The sequence below is a fragment of the Macaca fascicularis genome, chromosome 2 (assembly GCF_037993035.2).
Source record: "Macaca fascicularis isolate 582-1 chromosome 2, T2T-MFA8v1.1".
In the NCBI taxonomy this organism is placed as follows: Eukaryota; Metazoa; Chordata; class Mammalia; order Primates; family Cercopithecidae; genus Macaca; species Macaca fascicularis.
This window is the reverse complement of record NC_088376.1, coordinates 189,616,257-189,639,095: the sequence shown is the minus strand read 5'-3', so window position 1 is coordinate 189,639,095 and position 22,839 is coordinate 189,616,257. Positions and strand designations below refer to the sequence as shown.

At 36.0% G+C, this 22,839-nt stretch overlaps 1 protein-coding gene across 5 annotated transcripts in view; it reads left to right on the top strand.

Moving 5' to 3' along the window:
• Positions 1-22,839, top strand: part of EPHA3 (EPH receptor A3) — a 359,434-nt gene that overhangs the window by 229,900 nt on the left and 106,695 nt on the right. For all 5 annotated transcript variants that reach the window (XM_005548387.5, XM_065539289.2, XM_005548386.4 and 2 more), the window contains 2 exons: positions 3,067-3,222; positions 3,913-4,248. In XM_005548387.5, coding sequence (XP_005548444.3) covers positions 3,067-3,222; positions 3,913-4,248 — 492 coding nt within the window. The remainder of the gene's footprint in view (positions 1-3,066; positions 3,223-3,912; positions 4,249-22,839) is intronic.

The window sequence follows — 22,839 nt, the reverse complement described above, 5'->3', positions numbered from 1 at the left end:
CATGCTGATTTTCTTGGCCTTTCACTCATGATCACATGTAAGCTGCTGCAATTCCAGCCGTAATGTCCATGATGAAGGCTGGAAGAACTTGGCTTCAGTTGCATTTGTACCATCTTGTTAGAAAACACAAAGGTATCACAAATATTTTAATCAGACTTCTGTGTACATTTCTTTGCCCACCTTTTTGGCTATGACGTTGGCCATTCATCCCTAGCTGCACTGGTCTAAGGAAGAAAGGATTTGGATGGCTTCAACTCTGAGCAAAATCAAGATTCTGCTGGCAAGAAGAAAGCAGAGTTTGGATATTGAGTACCAACACTACTTTTCATATAATGCTGTATAATAGTCTGTCTTTTCATGTTGATTTATTTGTATATTGAATTATGCTTCATACTGGCCATTTCTAGTATCTATGTATGATCTTTCTCAAATGGCGCTCCTTCTGTGGAGTCTCTTCCAACCACCAATCACAATGGAGTGATTGCTCAGCATGATTTGTATTAAATGCCTGCTGCCCACTTTCTATTGCAAGGCCCTTTGGGTATGGGCAGAATTAGGGACATTTTTGCCTTTTGGGGTATCAAACAGCCCAAACAAGAATAGATGTTTGACAAATATTGATTAAGCTGTATGTATGTGTGCCTACCTATCTTTTACTGTTATTATCTCAGGGTTATTATCTAGTCATAATTGGATAAAGTCTGGTGACTAGTTTGAGAGGCATTCTTAACTTGTAGGTTTATTAACTGTAGCTACCTTCAAGATACTATCAGTAATCCTGATAATTTGTGCAGTACCTAGGAAGTGATTATGTGACTGTCTTTTCAACTATCATATAGTATAGCCATCTATAATAGTAACAAAAAGTGACTGAGTGTTTACCGAATACCTGTATGCCAAATGTTGTAAAAACCATAAAAGTCACACACACACACACAAAACACACGGATAAACTTACAAGCAAACAAAATAACAAAGTACTTCAGAGCACAGCAGTTTAATCCTTTAAAGACTCAGCAATGCCCTCTTAGAAGTTTAATGGCATTCAATGATGAGCTAAATAGAAAACAGAATTTAAGTGCATAGTTTGTTTACAAATATCTGCAGTGCAGATAGTATATGCATTGCATATCATTTATATCATTTCCCCCTGAGGCAATATGATATGAGATATGAGTGGAAGTTTGTAACCAGTGCTTAAGGACAATATTTAAAAAATTATAATCCTGGCCAGGTGTGGTGGCTCACACCTGTAATCCCAGGACTTTGGGAGGCTGAGGCAGGTGAATCACGAGGTCAGGAGTTCGAGACCAGCCTGACCAATATGGAAACTCTGTCTCTACTAAAATACAAAAATTAGCCAGGCATGGTGGCACATGCCTGTAATCCCAGCTACTCGGGAGGCTAAGGCAGGAGAATAGCTTGAACCTGGAAGGCGGAGATTGCAGTGAGCCGAGATTGTGCCACTGCACTAAGCCTGGATGACAGAGTGAGACTCTGTCTCAAAAAAAAAAAAAAAAAAAAAAGAAAGAAAAAGAAAAATTATAATCATTAGGGCAGTAGAATTGACTATATGGCTACATGGAATGGATCTCAATGTGACACCAAAAGTTGTTCAATATATTGGAAATTGGTCCTAGATCAGCCACTCTTAGTAGGAACTAGAAAACTGTAAGACTAGATTAATGATTGCTATCATTTTAAGTTATTTCAGTAGTTTATTTTGGCAGGGTATTTCCTTTGTCTTATTTTAAGAAACTTTCAGTAAGAAGATATTCTACAATGGATATGTTGTGTTTCTTTTCAGAAACGTATTTAGTGATTATAAATATTGATTTGTCCACACGGGTTTTACTTTAATGCAAATAATCTCCTCTTCACAATATGAACTTAGTGTAAGAAAATTCGAGAATGTAATGACCATCTGTAGGGCCTATTCTATATATAATTCTGTAAATCTTCAAGTCTCTATAAGTTCTATAAATCATCAAGTCCAAATGTGGCACCGAAATTGAGCTTTAGAAGTTTTAGAAGATATTGACTTCCAAGGATGATCTTGGATCTAAAATTTAGATCCCAAATTCCTTCTCAAATGAATGATTAGAGACTTCTTGTTGGAATTTTCACTATGATTTTAGTTCTCAATGTAATTATGAAAATGAATCAAAGAAATAATGCAGCATTTTGAATTTTCTGTCAGACAAAATGAAAATAATATAGTAGAGGCAGATTAGGCATATCTCTGTAAAACAGTAAATAGATGCTGAACACTAAATTATAAGCTGAAATCAGTGCTCGATAACCAGTTCAATAGGCTTACAAAAATCATTTTATGCAGAGATGTGGCCAGAAATTAAAAAGATAACACAGTTATTAAAAGAGCTCTCATCTAGTAAGAGTTCATAAGTGTATTAGTTTAAATAGGAACTGTATATCCCTCTGTATTTCAGATATAGACAAAGGAATACATTTAAATTTTTATTTTAGGCCATTGCCATAAGAGGTAAGGAAAAATACTGTCAAACCAGAAAAAAATATTGTAGCTCATGAAAGTTATTTATCAAGAATCTTAAAAATATACAAGAAGCCACGATCTCTTCTTGTAGTTGCTTACACTTTGTGGGACAAAATTGTACCCACAGAGCAATTAGAAAACAAGTCAATGTTAGTATACTGCTTACTGCAGTGCAGATAGTATACGCATTGCATCATGTTTTAAAAAGGGAATTACTGCATGGTGACATGGTTTTGCTTTATTTTCTCCACAAATAGTCCAATGCCAAGTAAAACTGTGAAAACATAAGCTGGAAATTTCATCATACACTAGTGCCAAAATAATCTAAATCTTGTGTGTGTGTGTGTTTTTTTCCTTAACATTTGGTGCAAATTCAATCATATATGCAGAAAAACTACAGTAGGCCCTATCATTTGTTTCTGTAAATTCTTGGAGGAAAAAACTTGATATTTATTTATAATAAATTCATATTCGAACTTACTTAAATCTGTTTTACATATTTTCAAAAAAAATTATCACAGACTTTTAAAAGAGAGTCGTTTTGTTTGTAGCTTGCCGACCAGGTTTCTACAAGGCGTTGGATGGTAATATGAAGTGTGCTAAGTGCCCACCTCACAGTTCTACTCAGGAAGATGGTTCAATGAACTGCAGGTGTGAGAATAATTACTTCCGGGCAGACAAAGACCCTCCATCCATGGCTTGTACCCGTGAGTAGTTTTGCTGCAACCCATGCCTCCATGTTTGTTTTGTTTGTTTCGTTTTCTTCTTGTTACTGTGCTGTTTGTTTTTGTTTTAAAGCATTTGGCCCATTTCCTTCTGTTGCCCGTGTGCAAATTGAAAGCTTTCTCTGCTTCACTCTCCATGCTTGGCTCACCACAAATGCAACATTTATCATACAAAATGAATTATATTTTAAAGCACTTCCTGCAACACAACCCCCAGAAAGAGAGAACATTTTCTGTGTCTTGTTTAGATCCTGCATTACATATGACAGGATAGGGGAGGTTATAGACAGGGATTTATGTTTTTACATTTCTATTCCCTCTTGCTGTATGTTGGTCATAGGTCATAGGGAAAAAGACTAAGATTTATAAAACTAATACTAAAGTTTTTGTAACTATTCACAAGGGTTTTGAACATAGTGGTGAGTTATTTTGTTAGACTTTGTGAATGTATCCTTACCCTTGAGTCAAAACTTCCCTATTCACAGCTTGGGGAACACAGTGTTCTTGAATCCATGTGTCTATAATCTCATGGATCCTCTAAGGATGAACTGAAAGTTGATAATAAAGAAAGGATAGTTATTTACCTCTTTCAGTTCCATTGTAAATTATCTATTTCCCTTGTAGTAGAAAACAGAATTGAGGCTCATTAATCTTTGTTGAACTACTTTGCAGGACCTCCATCTTCACCAAGAAATGTTATCTCTAATATAAACGAGACCTCAGTCATCCTGGACTGGAGTTGGCCCCTGGACACGGGAGGCCGGAAAGATGTTACCTTCAACATCATATGTAAAAAATGTGGGTGGAATATAAAACAGTGTGAGCCATGCAGCCCAAATGTCCGCTTCCTCCCTCGACAGTTTGGACTCACCAACACCACGGTGACAGTGACAGACCTCCTGGCACATACTAACTACACCTTTGAGATTGATGCCATTAATGGGGTGTCAGAGCTGAGCTCCCCACTGAGACAGTTTGCTGCGGTCAGCATCACAACTAATCAGGCTGGTGAGTAAATACTGGATGTTTCTTACTCCTATCATATCATGTCCGAGTAATGGTTTTGACAGAGAGTGGAAAACTGGGTGGAAAGAAAAAAAGATTTGATAGAGCCCCAAGATTTTGCCTTCTAACACATTTAAACAGTTATGGCACATTAAATAATTTAATTCTTCAAGTGAGAATAAACCATATTTGTTAGGTGATTTTTAAACTGGTTTATACCCATTGTTTCACAATTTGAAATCCTTAAATGTTTGAGGCTCTCAGATAGTAGTAGGGAGGCTCCTTAGGGGAAACATTTTTGTATTTCAGAGAACTTAGACAATGAATCTTAGCTTAAAAAAAGTTATGCAGGATATGAAAAATTATAAATATCTTCAGCTTAGTTAAAATTAGATATTTTAGATATAATTATTTTGTTATTTTATACTTCTAAGAAGCTCTATGTGTTATAACTGATAGTTATAAATCTCTGCTTAGTTAATAATAAGAAAATAACCGATTTTATTTAATACATACAGCTTTACGTTAAAAAAATCAAAATGTTAAATTTAGAAAAAAGCACTATAAAAAGAGCTCTTGTTACAGAACAATTAGAATCATTAATTTAAATAATTTTCTGAAATGAATTGATAGGTGATTTCATCAACTATATTTTCCACTGACAATCTTTTCCCAATTAAACAAAAAATCCTACATTTGAAGGTTGTAGGCAAAGACTCCTTAATATGAAATGGAAAAATTAAACAAGTGTACAAACACCTCATCTTTCTTTATCTTACATCCATGATTTGTCTCTCTCTCCCTTTTTTTACTGTTAGTAAATCATTTCTTTTTAATCAGACTTTAAATTCTCTATGTACATTACTTAAGGATTTTACTTGTGGGATTTTAATTGTGAATCTCTCGAAGATATAGATAGATTATATGTTACATAGAAATAATGCCCCTTTGAGATATAACAATCATTTTTCAATATCGACAACTGATAAATGAATAATAAACAATTTTCTTTTGTAATAAAAATGTCTTATACAAAGTTAAACTGATAGGTATTTGTTGTGCTTAATTATTGCTACAAAGTGTCATCATTAGGTATACATTCCAAGATGCTCAATTCAGAGATATTGTTTTATTTTTACACACAAAAAAACAAACATTGGAGCCAAAGCGAGAGGGAAGAGACAGACAAGATGCCACTCTGATTCTCCAGAGAACTACAGATTCTCCAGTCCTCTCCCAGGTGGGGTCACCTCTGAGCTGGTTGTCAAGATAGAGTATAAACTCGGCTTCTGCTCTTCCTTTGGCTCACATTATGGTCCCTGGTGGTCCCTGGTGGGAATCACCCTTTGCTCTGAGAATATAAGAATGTGTCGGCCGGGCGCGGTGGCTCAAGCCTGTAATCCCAGCACTTTGGGAGGCCGAGGCGGGTGGATCACGAGGTCAGGAGATCGAGACTATCCTGGCTAACACGGAGAAACCCCGTCTCTACTAAAAAATACAAAAAACTAGCCGGGCGTGGTGGCGGCGCCTGTAGTCTCAGCTACTTGGGAGGCTGAGGCGGGAGAATGGCGTGAACCCGGGAGGCGGAGCTTGCAGTGAGCCGAGATCACGCCACTGCACTCCAGCCTGGGAGACACAGCGAGACTCCGTCTCAAAAAAAAAAAAAAAAAAAAAAAAAAAAAAAAAAAAAAGAATGTGTCCTGGATGCTCTAGGCAAAAGGAAACCAGAAATGACTAAATTATCTTATCACCTAGGTCTTCTAGTAGCCAAATAATGAGCCAAAAAAACTCAGCACATTCCATCTCCATCACTTGGCTTACTCAGAAAGTTTAGTTCAACTAGCAAAGACACACAATAAGTGTCATCTACAAAAGCAAGTATGCATCAGTATGACTCTGCTGGTTGTTAACATTTTCATCTGTTTACCTACTGGTTAAATGTAGTTGTATCTATTCCTGCAGGTTATTATAGAAATGCATCTCTACTGGTTAATTTCTCAAATACACTGAGTAGCCCCCTAAGCTCAGTATGTCAGGTCCATCTCCATTATCCCCATCATTCAGCAACCAAAGGGATAAATCCTTGTGTAAGAGGGGTATCCAGAGCCTTTGACTAGCACCCATCTTTCTTGAGGGGCCGCTGTCTTCCCCATGACAGTGGATAGATATTTTAAACACAAGCCATGGCAGAGTCCATCCATGTTCAAATATGTATCTTTCTGATTCTGAATTTCTCTTTCATTTTCACTTTGCTTCAGGTCTCATATATTGATGAAAATCTTATATTTTTATATTCCTCATGATGATAAGTAAACTTAATTTGTGGAAAATGCATGAATTTTAAATGAAGTGCCCTGAATCACTACTTTAATCTTGCTCACTGAATCTGTAATTTCTCCCATTTGAAGCTAGATCCCAGACCAACCAGCATATGCTTTGCTTTGCTTCAGTTAATGATATTTATACTTTGTAACTAATGATATTTAAAAGTTTGTAACGTAGGTTTATTTAAGTATCTTCTATGGGGAAAAAATGAGTACTGCAATACTGTTGCTATATATTGCATGATTATGGCTTCTCATCTTCAGCCAACACAGGAATTCTTAACAAACTGTAATCATGTGGCAAATGGCTTTCTGGAGCCCTATATTTCAAGCTGATTTACTACCCTGTTTAAAATCATAGCATCAATCTGTGTTATAATTATCTCTTAAGTCAAACAGAATTGTATAAAAACAAGCAAGAGCTCCTTATTTCCTATCTTATCATTCCCCCTGGCTTTCTGACAATGCATTTATCAGGAAACTAATAGTTCCAAATATATGCAGTGAATGAATCTAGGTAAATTGGCAACCAAGACCAGGCCAAGACATTAAAAAATAAATGAGGTTGATACTTTGGCCCTCCCAGTTACAAATCACTGTTTATGACAGATTCAGTAAGGGCGATATAAGTTACTTACCCTAGTCTCTTTCCCTTTAAAAAAAAATCACAAATGTGTTTATAATGTGCACCACCAGGCATTTTATATATTTATTTCAGGATGTCTGTATCGTTTTCTGCGCCTGGGGAGGTACAGGTCTTTGTTCTATCTTCGTATCTCCAGAGTAAGATATATAAGCATGATTAGAAGCAATGCCTTTTCTAAAAGGAGTGTTTCTTTGTTTTGCTTTATTTTTGTTCTTGTGAAGGTTAATGGACTTGTAGCCTTGAAAAATGAGCTCCCCACCACTGGAAGGGTATGGCTGTGACAGATATGATACCACGGTGTTTAAAATCCTCCCAGACTCTCTATACTTGACGTAGATACAAAGCGGAAGCATGAATGTGTCCTTTTTAATTTAGTTTGTGAGATCGAGTTTGTTGATTTTTCTCTTGATTACACTGTAAAAGCCTTGTGATGATCAAATGATAAGGCACCTTCTAAATTGTAGAAGATTATGTTGTAAATTCGGATATTAGTTCTCAGCTCTCAATACTTTCACAAAGTATGTCAGTGAGATAAGAAGGTAGGCCTCCATATAAAGATTTTATCTGTGAGTCCATAAGTCAAACAAGTAAAGAAAGAATTGCAGATTACAAAACAAAAATCTTCAAAGTTATAACATGACATAAATTGCTACCTTTTGTTTTCTTTCATCGAATGAGTATATTAATCTTTTTTCTCCTGGACAAAACAATCATTCCACTAGTGGAATATGTATATCTGTTCATTCTTAACTGCCGTTATAGAATCTGCCCTTTTCCACTATCCTATAGCATATAATGATCTCAGACTAGAATAAGGAACACTAATAGAGAATTTATGTGGCCTTGGGGTTTTGAGGTCCACCTCTACTCTTATTTTACTACTTGGATCCTGAGAAGCTTTTTCAACATTTCATCAAGACAGCAAACTTCTGATTAAATTGACATTTCCTTCCTTTTCCAGTTTACCCTATTGGAATTCAGCATGTGTATATACAATTTCTATCATAAAATTGGATTTGTTCACATGTGTGAAAATATCACAATAGTGTACATTATGCTTATATACCTTAACACAGATTTCTCCTAGATTAATAATTTATTCTAAGTGCTTTATAATTCCCACTCCCATCTCTCTCTCTATGTAAATGTTACTTATTTCTGAACCACTTGCAGATATTATGCCCCTTTCCTCCTGAACACTTCAGTGACAATTTCTTAACAACAATAATGCTTTTACATAGTCTCAATATACTTGTTAAAATCAAGACATTAGCATTGTTCTGTACTATAATCTCATCTGAAGCTATTAGTCAACTTCTGTTCATTGTTTTCCTCATATCCCAGTGGCAAAAACAAATTGATGTTCTGTTTACCTCCAGTTCCTATTTATAATAATATAGTAGCATATACTGATATAATATAGTTCCCACCCATAACAATAAGTAAATAATTTTCTGTAAATTCAAGGCAGATGCAAAAAAAAAAAAAGAATGGAGAAGGAAGAAGACCAACACTTATTGACAGGACTTCCCAGGTGCTGGATATGACACAGGGAATTTCAGAGTTGCCATTCCATTCAAAAATTATCAGCAAATTATGATTATTTTAAAGAGAGCATGACTTCATTTTATGTAGATTTTCAATTGAAGGTGCACTAATTTGTGTAAAGGAAAAAATCTTTGAAACTGTTAGATATAATGAAGGAATTCCTATCCTCTGCTTTAGACAGAATGACCTCTATTATCTACTTAATTTGATGATCAAAGACAACCTGCTTCTTATCCTCTTAGATAAACCCTTTCCTTTCTTCTGGCTGAAAATTGCCATCCATCACATGAAGGGATTAAACTAGAAATCCAATAATTATTTTTATTTTTAATTTATTTTTTGGCATTCTGGGACTACAATTCAAAACGTTGTCTAGTATAATGTTAATCAATTAATTAGTTTTGACCTTTAAGACCACCTGTGCACTCACTTACTATCAAAAACGTTTAGAGGTTTTCTCAGTCATGGTTTTATGGCCTTTTATTTCACAGAATAAAGCAATAGTATCCATTGGTTAAAGAAAGTAGATATATTTAATAAATGTTAAATAAAAAATACATACTTTAAAAAATGAACCCTAAAATATTAGAGCCCTTTGACTAAATTTAGAATCCACGCTAGACCAGGTGCGGTGGCTCATGTCTGTAATTCCAGCACTTTGGGAGGCCGAGGCAGGCAGATCACTTGAGGTCAGGGATTCAAGACCAGCCTGGTCAACATGCTGAAACCCTGTCTCTACAAAAATTAGCCAGGCATGATGCCAGGTGCCTGTAATTCCAGCTCCTCGGGAGACTGAGGTGGGAGAATTGCTTGAACCCAGGAGGCGTAGGTTGTAGTGAGCTGATATCGCGCCATTGTACTCCAGCCTGGGCAAGAGAGCGAGAGTCTGTCTCAAAAGAGAAGGGGAAGGGGAAGGGGAAGGGGAAGGGGAAGGGGAAGGGGAGAGGAGAGGAGAAGAAGGAAAGAAAGAAAGAATCCACTGCATTTATTTTGCATTTGATAAAGTAAATATTTCTAAGTTTTCTGTAGGTTTCATTCCGGAATATGTTTCCTCTAGCCACGTTATTTTTCTTTTGGGACTTAGTGTATGTAGATATGACAAAGAAATAACTCATGTTAAAGACATCAGTCAGGCTTCAGCATTTCTGCAGAAGCAAACATTTTAAAATAAAGGTAGAATAAGTGCTTAACTGAATCTGCCATTAAACTATGGCCACCTATGGTATAGTCCCTATAGAACTGTATGTTGCCGTGTAATTATACTCCTTGGAAATGAATTAAACACCAGAACACCAGAAGGATCTACATGAATTCTTTCAGAACACGAAGGTTGACATTTTTCAGCACCAATGTAGTGAATCAGAAACTTTAAACATAATGAAAATCACCTAACAAAATAGTGAACATCATACGACTTTAGTAATGTTCTATGATGCATCCTTCTCTTTGTTTCATTGTATGATTAATGAAACCTAAAAATTGAAGTCTAAACATTTTGTTTATTTCAACAAACAAATGAGGTCTGAATTTGGCCCTGAGATTATAAGTGGTTTTATATATATATATATATATATATATATATATATACACATTATGATTTCACAGTACATCAATTTAGCTTCTTCCTGTTTTGAAATCGAGGCAGATACCTGTGCATCTGGGAATATCACTCTGCAGTGACGTGTCATAGTGTGGCCGAAGCCTTCCATGTCATTTAACACATTAATGATGACTTTCAGTCATCACACCCTGGTATGGAGGCACAGTACATATCTGTAGAGTGAGCAATAAGCTGTACAAAAACAAAAACCATATACTGTCCTGACAGTTATTCAAAACCCTCATATGAGCTTAGAGGCCATAACAAAATGGAACATGAGCTAAGGAAGGCAGTTGGAGAGCTTCATGAATCTAAACTGAATTTTCATCCCGTCTTCATTCTGATGTTATATATGACTCGAATTAATGGAGAAGACATGTACCTGGAAGGGTTTGATTACACCTTTCATTCAAGAGTTCTCACTGGAAAAAGAATATTAATAACCAGTTAGAGGAGTAAATATAGTGTTAACTAAAGCACATGGAAATTAAGAAAGAATTAGCCTTTTGATGCTAACTTGTTGTATGTTAACTATATTCCCCCAAGAGCAAAAAATATTTAATTCACAGAAAGTTTTCTCATCCTTATTTTCCAAGGAGAACATTTTTAGTCTCATATCACAATAAAATCATATTTTATACTTTAAACGTGTTCTACCTCCCTAAAGTTAACTGAAATAGAGCCCTTAGGATATACTAGCGTTGCATGTGAGTAAATGAGAAATTTAATAAATGCAAGTATTTAGAAAGAAAAAAAAAGTGTTGTTTCCAAAAGCAGATGTATTACTACCACTGGCAAAACTCTTTCATAATAAATTCTTAATTATATTTCAGTATCTCCCAAAGTATTAGCTCAGTGTTAATAACCATTATGTAGCCCAGTATTCTGACTTTATAATCCTATCACTATAGTACCAGTGTTCAGATAGAAAAACAAACATACATCCCTTTCTTAAGTGACTTTATAGCTATCGGTCAGGAAATCATTGCAATAAGTATCCAAATTACAAAGACTGTGACTATGAGGTGTGGCACCCCCATAAGCAGGGGCCCTGACATTCGATATCATTCGTACCAAGTAAAGGAATGCAAAGGCCAAAAAGGTGAGAAGTTCATATTTTCTGCTCCTTTATTATTATTATTGTTATTATTATTAATTACTGACCTAACTCCTCTTGACATGATTAGCACTGCACTCAAGTCCTTTATGTAATTATCTTATTCAATCCTACAACAATTTTATATGGCTATAAGTGAATAAGTGACTTGTCCATGACCACACAACTCCAGAGCCCCTCTCTATATATTCTTCTTCCTATGGGTTGCAAACGAGAGGCTTTGCGCAAAATCTAAGTAAGACTAAAGAAAGAAATATATAAAGATGGTTATTATATTATAGTAAAATCTGGAATGCCTGGTACACAGGTGGTGTGATTTCTTCTTTGAAATCAAAATTTCACATGATGGTATTTACTATTAATCAATGCTAATTTAAAAGCACTTATCTTGACAATTCATCATCCAGAAATAACCTCTTACTCCTTTACATTTTCATTTCAATTGGAAAAAAAATAATTATAACAAACTACCAGAAAAAAAAAAATCTGTCTCTGGTCACAAGTTTTTCCCAAGAAATAGCTTTAAAGGCAAGGCCATGTGCCTGAGTAGGGAGAGGTCTGGAATGGGTGTCAAAAGAAGTAAATATTCATCTATGATCCCTCTCTGATTGGGCCTCAGAGTAGGTCAGAGCTATCCCTTTATCTTTCTGTGAAATTTAACATTCGGACTAGACCATTTCTAAGTTTCCTTCCAGTTATATATTCTAGGAAACTAAGTTAATGCACATTGTATCATGTACTTATGAAAAAGTAATCCACTGTTTATTTATAATGAAGCAAATATGCCTTGGAAAAAAAAGGTATTTGAAAAACAAAGTGGGCAGGGCATGGTGGCTCACGCCTGTAATCCCAGCACTTTGGGAGGCTGAGGTGGGAGGATCACGAGGTCAGGAGATCAAGACCATCCTGGCTAACATGGTGAAACCCCATCTCTACTAAAAATACAAAAAATTAGCTGTGCAAGGTGGCAGGCACCTGTAGTCCCAGCTACTCGGGAGGCCGAGGCAGGAGAATGGTGTGAACCCGGGAGGTGGAGCTTGCAGTGAGCAGAGATCACGTCACTGTACTCCAGCCTGGGCAACAGAGCGAGACTCCGCCTCAAAGGAAAAAAAAAAAGAAAAAGAAAAAAAGAAAAACAAAGTGGAATAGGACAGTAGCAAAAGCCCTGTTGTAAATTCAGGTACTGTCACTTAATAACGAAGTGACTATTTTTTGTATTTTTAAATTTGGTATATTTATGCATTCATTCCCAATTTTGTTTAGAAATGAATTTAAGGGAGCTACTGGACTAAACTTACTAGCATCTTTGTATCCTTTTAGATTACTGCTACAATATGTCCTAAACATAGATTGTTGTGAGAATTACATAAAATGAGAGAACATTTGTGACTGGGAAAGTGCTTGAATAAGTTGTGCCCTGTCTCCAAAATAATCATGCAGATTTTCCTGTGTCTTGGGAAAATAGAAACTCTTTTCTTTAATTAAAAATATGAATAAATATTAAGATATGTAAGATTAAAATTCTGATACATTCTTTTGGTGTGATTGGCTTAGAGTCCAAGTTTTTTCAAAATTGTAATTCATATCTGTAATGTATGACAACCCTCAATATAATAAGTCATTCCTGCATTGTTCGTTGCACATACACACATGTGTATATACAATGTAGGTATATCCATTGATTTTGTGCCATCACTGAGGTGCCCTCCATAGGATGTAATGGAAATGACTGATTGAAAGTTATACATGTTGGCCTATATGTCTCAGTTGGGCTAGAACAAGAACCAAAGGCACACATAAAATAAGAAATTGTTAAGACTAATAAAAGTACAATCAACACTTTGAGAGGCCGAGGCGGGCGGATCAGGTGGTCAGGAGATCGAAACCATCATGGTAAACATGGTGAAACCCTGTCACTACTGAAAATACAAACATTAGCTGGGTGTGGTCGCTGATTGTGCATCTGTAATCCCAGCTACTCGAAAGACTGAGGCAGGAGAATAACTTGAACCCGGGAGGTGGAGGTTACAGTGGGCCGAGACTGCGCCACTGCACTCCAGCCTGGTGAAAGAGCGAGAAACCGTCAAAAAAAAAAAAAAACAAAACCGACAACCAAGCAAAGGATATTGGCAAAGATTAAAGAAAATAGACGGTGATATGGGAATAAACCAGGTGACAATAAATGTTCTAATAATCATTCTGGATAGAGAGTTAGAATAATACACTTTACCAAGGCCCAGGTTGTGACAGGAGAAAAAGATTTTACAACCACTTAGGAAATGCTCACTTTTTAATTTTTAATCACTAGAAGGTTAGTTGTTGGCTTTTTCTACAAGTTTATTTTAATAGATTTACTGTAATTCCAAGATGAGAATGTCAGATGACCCCAAAATTAATTGTGCATACCACAAATATTTTAAAGAAAGAAAATCGTTGCATCTTTACTTTTATTTGTTTACTTTATCATGCTATTTGAATATATTTTGTGGGCAAAGTTTGTCTTTGTCCATCGAACGAGGGCAATTGGGTATATATCCTCTAAAATGAAGTACCTGTTATGGATATTTACGCAGATTTTCAACATATCAAAAAATAACATTCTCTATTTCTATGTCACTTAGTAAAGCTTGTTTTATTTCTCTTCTGTTGAAATGATTTCAAAAGGTTTTTCAAAGTTGATATCTGGGATACATTGCCTACTGTTGCATTAAATCCCAGTTAAAATAAAACAACTAGGCTAAGAACATAGCATACTTTTCTCTTGATTTCAACTGATATAGTAAAAGACTTTAGTTTAATTTGACATTTTTATATCTGAAATGTTTGAAAAAAAATCCCATCCGTCTTCTCTGAGGTATGTTTCCATTCTAAGCTGCTTTTACAAATTCTTATTATTGCAGACGTAAGTTAGATGTCCTTATTAAAATGCTAATATAAAACTGCTAGATAAAGAACTAGGTTTTACAACTATTCATATGTGTATGTGTTTGTATTTTTATATTCATGTGCGTGTGTATACATGTACATGTATAAATTAAGAATATAAAGAGCTAGAAAGAATAAAATTCTAGAAAGTATATGAAGTCTAACAGATATGAAACAAGGAAGACTTTTTTACTAAAATATTTGAACAGGACAGTCTTTTTCTTAACCATCTCATCTGTTAAGTAACGATTATAGCTACATTGAGATATTGTGAACTCAAGAAAAAAAGCATATGTAAGTACCTTGTGTGGTGCTGGCTGCTTATTAAGTGATCAATACTTGGTAGTTAATATCTTTGATAAACATTTGGAACATTTAGCAGTAAATGCGTTCTAAAAAAGAAAAAAAAAAAAACCATTGATAACTCCAGGTTTTCTTTGGCAATAAATAACACACTCAATTAATTGGCTTTTTCTGTTCCCTGAGAATTGACTAAGCCCTTAGTATGAGCCAGTTACTATACTGGATCTACTGGGATAAAATGATGATTAAGATGTGGTCACTACTTTTAAGGAGCTCTCAGTTTAGGACATCTTAAAAGGTTTCATCAACACAGCATGAAATTGATTGGTTTGGCCAGGAAAAGACAGGCAAAGCCAGCTGCCAAGAGAATTCAAAAAGCATCAACAGCTCAATGAAGCCCCCAATGAAACAGATTGGTCTGGAATTCACAGATTATATGAAATTATGTGTAATAGCTTTATCTTCTTTTTTTCATTACTAAAGCAAAGGAAGAAAAGAAAAACCTACCTATTACACATGATGCTAGAAAACTCGCAAACTGTCCCAAAGTTTTTCACTAGAGAGAAGGAAAGTAAATGAAATGCTTTAAGTTATGTACAAATTCGATGATAATTGAATGCACATTTTAATGATCTCTCAGTTGCATGTATCTGGCTTATAAAAACACATAGAATATGTGAATTTGTAATAATGGGACAAGAACAAATGTTTAAAGTTTTGCAGTAAAACCCTCCATGTTAGTCTGACTTATTCATCTATCTGTTCATTTACTTACCTATTTGTTTAAGCTTATTGTTATTAGTTTGGAATTAAATACTCTAGTTAAGTAGACAGTTACCACATAAAGTATATGAAACTAGAATGCTTTAAAATATAATCAACATGAATTAGTATGAAAGTAGCTCCTCATTTCAGATAAAGAAAATGTCAGAAGTTTAGAAATGATCAGAATAATCATTGTAATTATGAATTATAACTGTTTTGAAGATACATGGCCATAATTTGGCACTGATAACATAATAGTAAGTCAGTTTTTACTAGTTTGCTAATATTTGTTAAGACATACACATTTACAGATATTGCCTATTTGTGAAAGTTAAAAGATATTGCTTTCTCTGTATGAAAAGTAAAAGTGATTAAAGTGAGTTTCAAAAAAGATATAAAGGAAAAATCCACTATTTTATCTATGTTAATCTACATGCACACTTTGTTGAGAAGTAAGAATTTAGCTGTCTTCTTGGGTAGTACTCATGGAGATTTTATAATTTATGTACATTTCACATGTAATACTGGTATTTACACACTATTTACTATAATTTTTAACACTGTATGATGTTTTTTAAATTGTGATACATTTTCAGATAATATATATTCCTCTATTGTCAGTAGCCATTTCTTCTTTAGATGAACTGGCAAGCATTATATATATATTTTGCGTGTGTGTGTGTGTATATATATATATGTGTGTGTGCATGCATATCTTTGGATTGTTGCAGTAGCCTAAGGGAATTGTTGCTCTCATTCAAAATCAGAATATTCATTATTTAAACTAACAACCAACACCGTACTGTACTGTACTGAGCATTTTCAAGGTATCATTTAAGCCTTAAATCAACCCTGTAATAGAGACATTATTACCCTTATTTTTAGAAGAAACTTTTCAAGTGTTTGCTAGTCCTACTTATCTAACTCAAGTTGCTAAGGACAGTTTGAGCCTAGATCTTTCCAGTGCACCAACAATTTCTAAATTTCAGTAAACAACTTACTGCTTTTAGGAATTTTGCTTCATCCATATGCCACTAGGACTCCTGTAACATAGTGTGCTAAATCAAGCCTCTCTTTTTTTGTTTTGTTTTGTTTTGCTCTGAAATGTGAAAACAGTTTTCTCCTATAAATAGAAAACCAATATTACTTGCCAAAAATTTACGGCTAATTGGATAAAAAATGCTTGTCCACATAACACTGAAAATTATTTCACCAACCACCATGGGTGAATGTGGAGCACTGTGAGTAGTAGACTGATTCCTATCAATACTACCTCACTGGCAATTGCTTATAAGGATCACTAACCCGCAGGCCATGCCATTTCAGGTAATTGCAACTCTATGCTTTTTGTTATTCCAGTCAAAGCTGTTGGAGTCAGTTGGCTCTTCTCTTTCTCTCAAACTGTATATCTACATCAGCATAGTCTATAAAACATGCCTTCAAAATATCACAAGAATCTCACTACTTCTTACAGATCCAGTGTGACCGCCCTGGTAACATCATCTTGCCCAGATTATTGAAAATGCTCTCAACTGCGTTTCTTTTTTCACCCTTGCCTTGAGAACACATGGACACAGAGAGGGGAACATCAAAAACAAGCATCTTATAACTATACTCATGTTTATTCTTATTATTTATTTTATTGAGTAAATTAACAATATTTGCAGTTTTAAAATTATTTTATAGCTAATCAAATTTCCTGTGTAATTTCAAATATTTAATTCATTTCTCATGTATTATTTCAAAGGCGACTGGCATTACTTTTTATTTGACCAGTGAAAAAAATTGTAACCAATCACTTCTATGAACAGATAAGTTTATTTAAAAAGTGGCTCAGGCTGGAATTGCTAGTGACCATGTGCCCTTAAATGCTAACTCACAATTATGGCAACTTACTGAATCAATGGTTTGGGCACTTGGCAAGTCTTCTGTTAATATCTTGCATATAAAATATTCATTTTCAGAATCTTACCTAGGGTGCACATATGGTTTTTCAACTCAAAAGACTACAGTAAAACGATGGGAAAGAAGATGCCATTAGTGTTGCCCAAGGCACAGACAAGGCCTTTGGCTTTCTTTGGAAAGAAAGACCTATGAATTGCTGATCTATACTTTTTGTTAAGATCCATTTTTAAAGGGTGTCATGTGTAGCCTAAGATATAGCTTGAAAGTTGATATGAGTGGTGCTTTGTGACAGACCCACAGATGTTCAGCACATGATATATTTATTTTTTACCCCAGTGGCCCTTATAAAAAGGGCTAGAAAATCAGCTTATAACAAGCCAACTAATGACATGATATAGAGAGGCCTCTGGTTCAGTGACTGTTAGTACAGCTGTGTCCCATTACATGTTAGATACCTAGAACATACTTGCATTCTGAATGGCATTTATCTTTTGAATTTCAAACATTCCTACCATAAATAAGGATTTTATGCTTTTCACAAATGTTTCACAGTTTAGTCTAGGGAATACTGAAAGGTTGCTTTTACTTAATGAAATTTACCCTTTAAAGTTTCCTGGGACTAAGACGAGCATTTTCTGAGCACTCACCTCAACAGACCTGCCTCACTCTCCTCTATGCCCATTCTCTGCTATCCCCTTAGCCTGGAGAGGTGATAATAACTTCAGTTTCACAAAACCAACAGTGTGGGCACCACATGAGAGCTGGGTTTTGATCATGGTTTAGTAATTCCCTCTTTGTTACTTCTCCCTAATAAGAGGTGTCTAAGTCTAACATAGAATTGCTACACTGGTGCTGTGGGAAAAGCAATATTTTTATGTGTATTTTGTTTGCAAAATGCACACTATGTCTAAAAGGTATTTTAAGTGAAAATATGAAAGGGTGACAACCCCCTCAAAGTCCTGATTATAATTTGAAGGTACTGAAGACTCATGCTTCTAAAGTAGAATAGTATGACACCTTAAGAAAGGTTACGTGAGATGACCTCACTTCTGAAATAATGACCACAATTGTTTCTTTTTAAATAAGTGTGATGGTCCATCTCATCTTCTTCAAGCTGCTATTCATCAAGAAGATGTCCGTTTCTTTTTGGGATGAACATATCTCCTATCTTGAGGAATGAACCAGGAAAAGAAGGAAAGTCATTACTTGTGTTTCAGGCAGGAACTCAGTCATTTTCCTTTTGTCCTTCAAATAATTGTTGAAATGGTGGGAGATTAGCCTAGATAGTGACTGCTGCAGTAACAACTGCTGCCTAGAAGTGAGCTTTATTCCACCTCCATGTAAAGAAAGCAGCTGTCTTTCTATTGCAGTTGGTGCTAGGCAGCTGCTTTTACTTTCTATATTTCTTTGGAGAGCCCTTCATCTTAAATACAGTCACCTGCACACGGCCTACACTTTTCTTAGTCACAAAGGTTACAACAAGAAAGCTTCGTATGACTCCTGTAGTGAGCAATGCAGAAAGTAATATGGAAAGACAGTCCTTGAGCATTGTATAAGGAGTGTACTGTGGGAATGTTGGGAGATGGGGCAAGGGAGAAGGTGTTTAACATGCGTGATTGGCTGTTTGTGAAAAGCACCAGATTGTCAGATGGCAGGATGTATACAACATGCGAGGAGTGGCAGGAAAGGCTCTAGTCATCAGTTCTTGTCCTGCACAAAAAAATTCATAGCACAATGAGAACCAAAGATATCCCCAATAAATGAAGTTTTCCTTCTTCCCAGTTAAAAGAAAATATTCTCATTGACCCAGGTTATATTTACTAACTCAAACTGAGATTGTAGTCTGGTGTATGTTTCAATCTCCTCTTTCCTCCTAGAGTTTTACTAAAGATTTATGCAAACCCAAACTGTGATAAGATTTGTAAGATGATTGACTGTGGCACCAAAGAAAATAGCTCTTATCATTTCATCCTATATAAAGCTAGCTAGCTATCTACTCTCTTTTTAAACATAGGTTTTGGTTTCATGAATAGATTTGCAAAGTAATTTTTCAATTATATTAGTCCATATATTAATGAAGTTTCTCCAGAGAAGCAGAACCAATAGACTGTGTGTATCTATCTATTGAGAGAAAAATAGAGAGGGGGTGGGGGAAAGAAAGGGAGAGAGAGAGACAGAGACAGAGAGAGTGTGTGTGTGTGTGTGTGTAAGGACTAGGCTCATGTGATTGTGGAGGCTGTCAAATCCAAAATCTGCAGGGTAAGCTGATAGGCTGGAAACCTAGGGAACGGTTGATATTGCAGCTTGAGTCTGAAAGCGGTCGGAAGCTAGAATTCCCTTGGTCTTAAGGGTTCTCTGTTTTTTCTCCTAAGGCCTTCAACTGACTGAATGAGGCCCATACATATTATGGAGTACAAGCTGCTTTACTCAAAAGTGTACTGATTTAAATGTTAATATCACCTGAAAAACACCTTCACAGTGAGTCCAGACTGGCGTTTGACCAAATATCGAGTACCATGGCATAGCTAAGCTGACATATAAATTTAACCATCATAGTCAGTGGTATGTGTGTGCATGCACATGATTGCTGTTTCTCTTTTGAGTTAATTTCTAGACTATATTTTTTAAAGAAATGTCAAGATAAATTGATACGAAGAAAATACGAATCTTTGAATTTCACCCACTGACCATATTGGAATTCTCTTTTAATGGATCTTCATTCTTCCTTGAGAGCCTTTTTTTTTAGGTTTTTCTTGGAAGACAATGCCCAGTGCATCAGAAAGTGTCCCCTCGCCTAATCCTATTTCAAATATATTCAGTTTCAAAATCTCACTTGGATGACCACTTATCAATAGCAATGTAAACTGACAAACTGGTTTGTGGAAAAGGCACACTATAGGTTGTTTTAATTGGTAAATATTTTCATGTCAACATTATCCTTTTGGAGATCACCTTCTTATGTGCCCTCTGTGCATGGAATTTCAGGAATAGTGTCAGGCCTGATCAGACAGTTTCCACTACACTGTTTCCCTTTACCGACTTTCGAGAGGCATCCTTATTTTCAGGACAGTGCTGTGACTGCTATTAGTACCACTTGAGGGCTTATTAATCATCTTTGGGTACTGCTATTGATGAAATCTCTAACCTCAGTGATTTTTTCAACCAGAATTGCTTAAAAAAATCACTCAGAGGCCTTTCAGAACACCAGTATTTACCTACTCCAAGCCAGTCCTACAGATGCAGAGTCTGTGAAAATAAGCATAGGGATTGTCATGCGCGTCAGTGTGAAGAGACCACCAAACAGGCTTTGTGTGACCAACATGGCTGTTTATTTCCCCTGGGTGCAGGCGGGCTGAGTCTGAAAAGAGAGTCAGCAAAGGGAGATAAGGGTGGGGCCGTTTTATAGGATTTGGGTAGGTAAAGGAAAATTACAGTCAAAGGGGGGTTGTTTTCTGGTTACAAGGTGCTCAGTGGGGGAGCTTTTTGAGCCAAGATGAGCCAGGAAAAGGAATTTCACAAGATAATGTCATCGCTTAAGGCAAGGACCGGCCATTTTCACTTCTTTTGTGGTGGAATGTCATCAGTTAAGGCGGGGCAGGGCATTTGCACTTCTTTTGTGATTCTTCAATTACTTCAGGCCATCTGGGCATATACGTGCAAGTCACAGGGGATGCGATGGCTTGGCTTGGGCTCAGAGGCCTGACAGGGATCCCTAGTAGCACATGCACATTTAAATCACTCTACAGATGAATCTGGTCAACAAGCACTTGGGAAGTTGTTAGGAAGAAAAACTCTTTCCCAGTTGCAAGGCTGCAGACAGGCAGAAAATCTATAGCTCCTTCACATTACAGCTTGTGCTTCCATGAACTGCCTGGCCTGAGGCCATGCAAATTGAACTTGCAGAAAGAGAAGTTCCGTAAACCCTTGTTAAAAAAAAACAGACTTATTTATACTAATATTATCTTGGCCTCAAAAAGGCAATACTTGTTTTTCTAGACTTTATGTAAATTTAAAATACTGTCATTATCTTATCAATATCCTCTAAATCTATTTAATTCTGAAGAATTGTGTTAAACCTGTTGAAGAGTAATGCTGAGATAGTCAATCAGTGTAATGTAGAGATTGTACTTAAAACTGTTCATTAACTAATACTGAGTTATCTTTTCTTCTACATTTTCATCACTCTTTGCTACTTTTAAAAGATTTCCTTAACATTTGTTTTATAAAGTGACTTTACTTCCTAACAATGAAATTTAATTATTCAACTTAATTCCAACAATATTTGTTGCATACCGTTATGTGACCAACACTGTGCTGTATGTTATGGGGGAGATAATGATAATTAATACCTACTTTCTACCCTCAATGAATGTATAATTACCTTAACATTTATTCAACTAAATATAGTTTGTGTAAAGAAAACACATCATAATAAAGAAAAAGAATGATTATTCTCCGTCTGAGAATAGAGAAAGGTGTTCTTGAAGGGATGGGGTTTGAGGTGGACAATAAAAGGTAAATAAGGATGTAACAGGAGCCAGAATGCTGAAGACTGGGAAAGGGAATGAAGAGATTGGGAAGATAATTGTCTCCTCAGATATAGCCTTTCAGCTGGGCAGGGAAGAGGGGAAGACTAGAAGGGCAATGTTGGATGGAATGGTGATGTGGCTTAAAGTCTACAATCTTTTGAGGGGATTTTATTAGTGCATTGGAGTGGACACACACTTCCATTTCCAAACATATTTAGTCATGGATACAAAACATAATGCAAATATAGGAACTACAGGCATAAGAGCAGATACAACATAGCTTTTCACTTTGGTTTGTTTTTCCACAGGGCAACACTTGACTGTCTGTGCGGCAAGGGCCCTGCTAGACTTGGAAACATAGACTAATGTTGCTGCACCATTGCTTGTTAGTACTCAGTTCTGTGTCATGCATTCTAGAAAAAAATAACACCAAGAAATTGTGTTCATCAGTTTAAGGGAGTATTCACACACATTGACTTCCTTTTGGTTCCTGAACCTACTCAGCATCAACAATACCGACAAGTAGAGAGGAATAGAGGACAAAGCAGTATGACTGTCCTGATGTCCTTGAATAGGGTCTCTGCCTCCACTTTCCCTTGAAACAGAAAGCCCATTTCCATGTGTTGGAACCGAACTGTCGATTCCTTCCTGGGCAGGGGTCGCCGCGAAGGATCACCGACACGAGATTCACAGCAGAGAGTTATTTATTACTAGCGCACTAAGGTCCCAAGCTCTAAGTTGGCCCTGGGACCCCGAGTGCTTGTTACAGGTTGTTTATATAGGCAAACACAAGTTCAAACACAGCTTAAGGCGCGAAATTCAAACAAAGCTTTAGGCGCGTGGTAATTGGGTCTAGCTATGACCTGAGCAAGGTGTCTTGTTCTAATTGGTTAGAGCAGGACCTTATGAGGTTTTTTCTTGGAGTTGCTGAT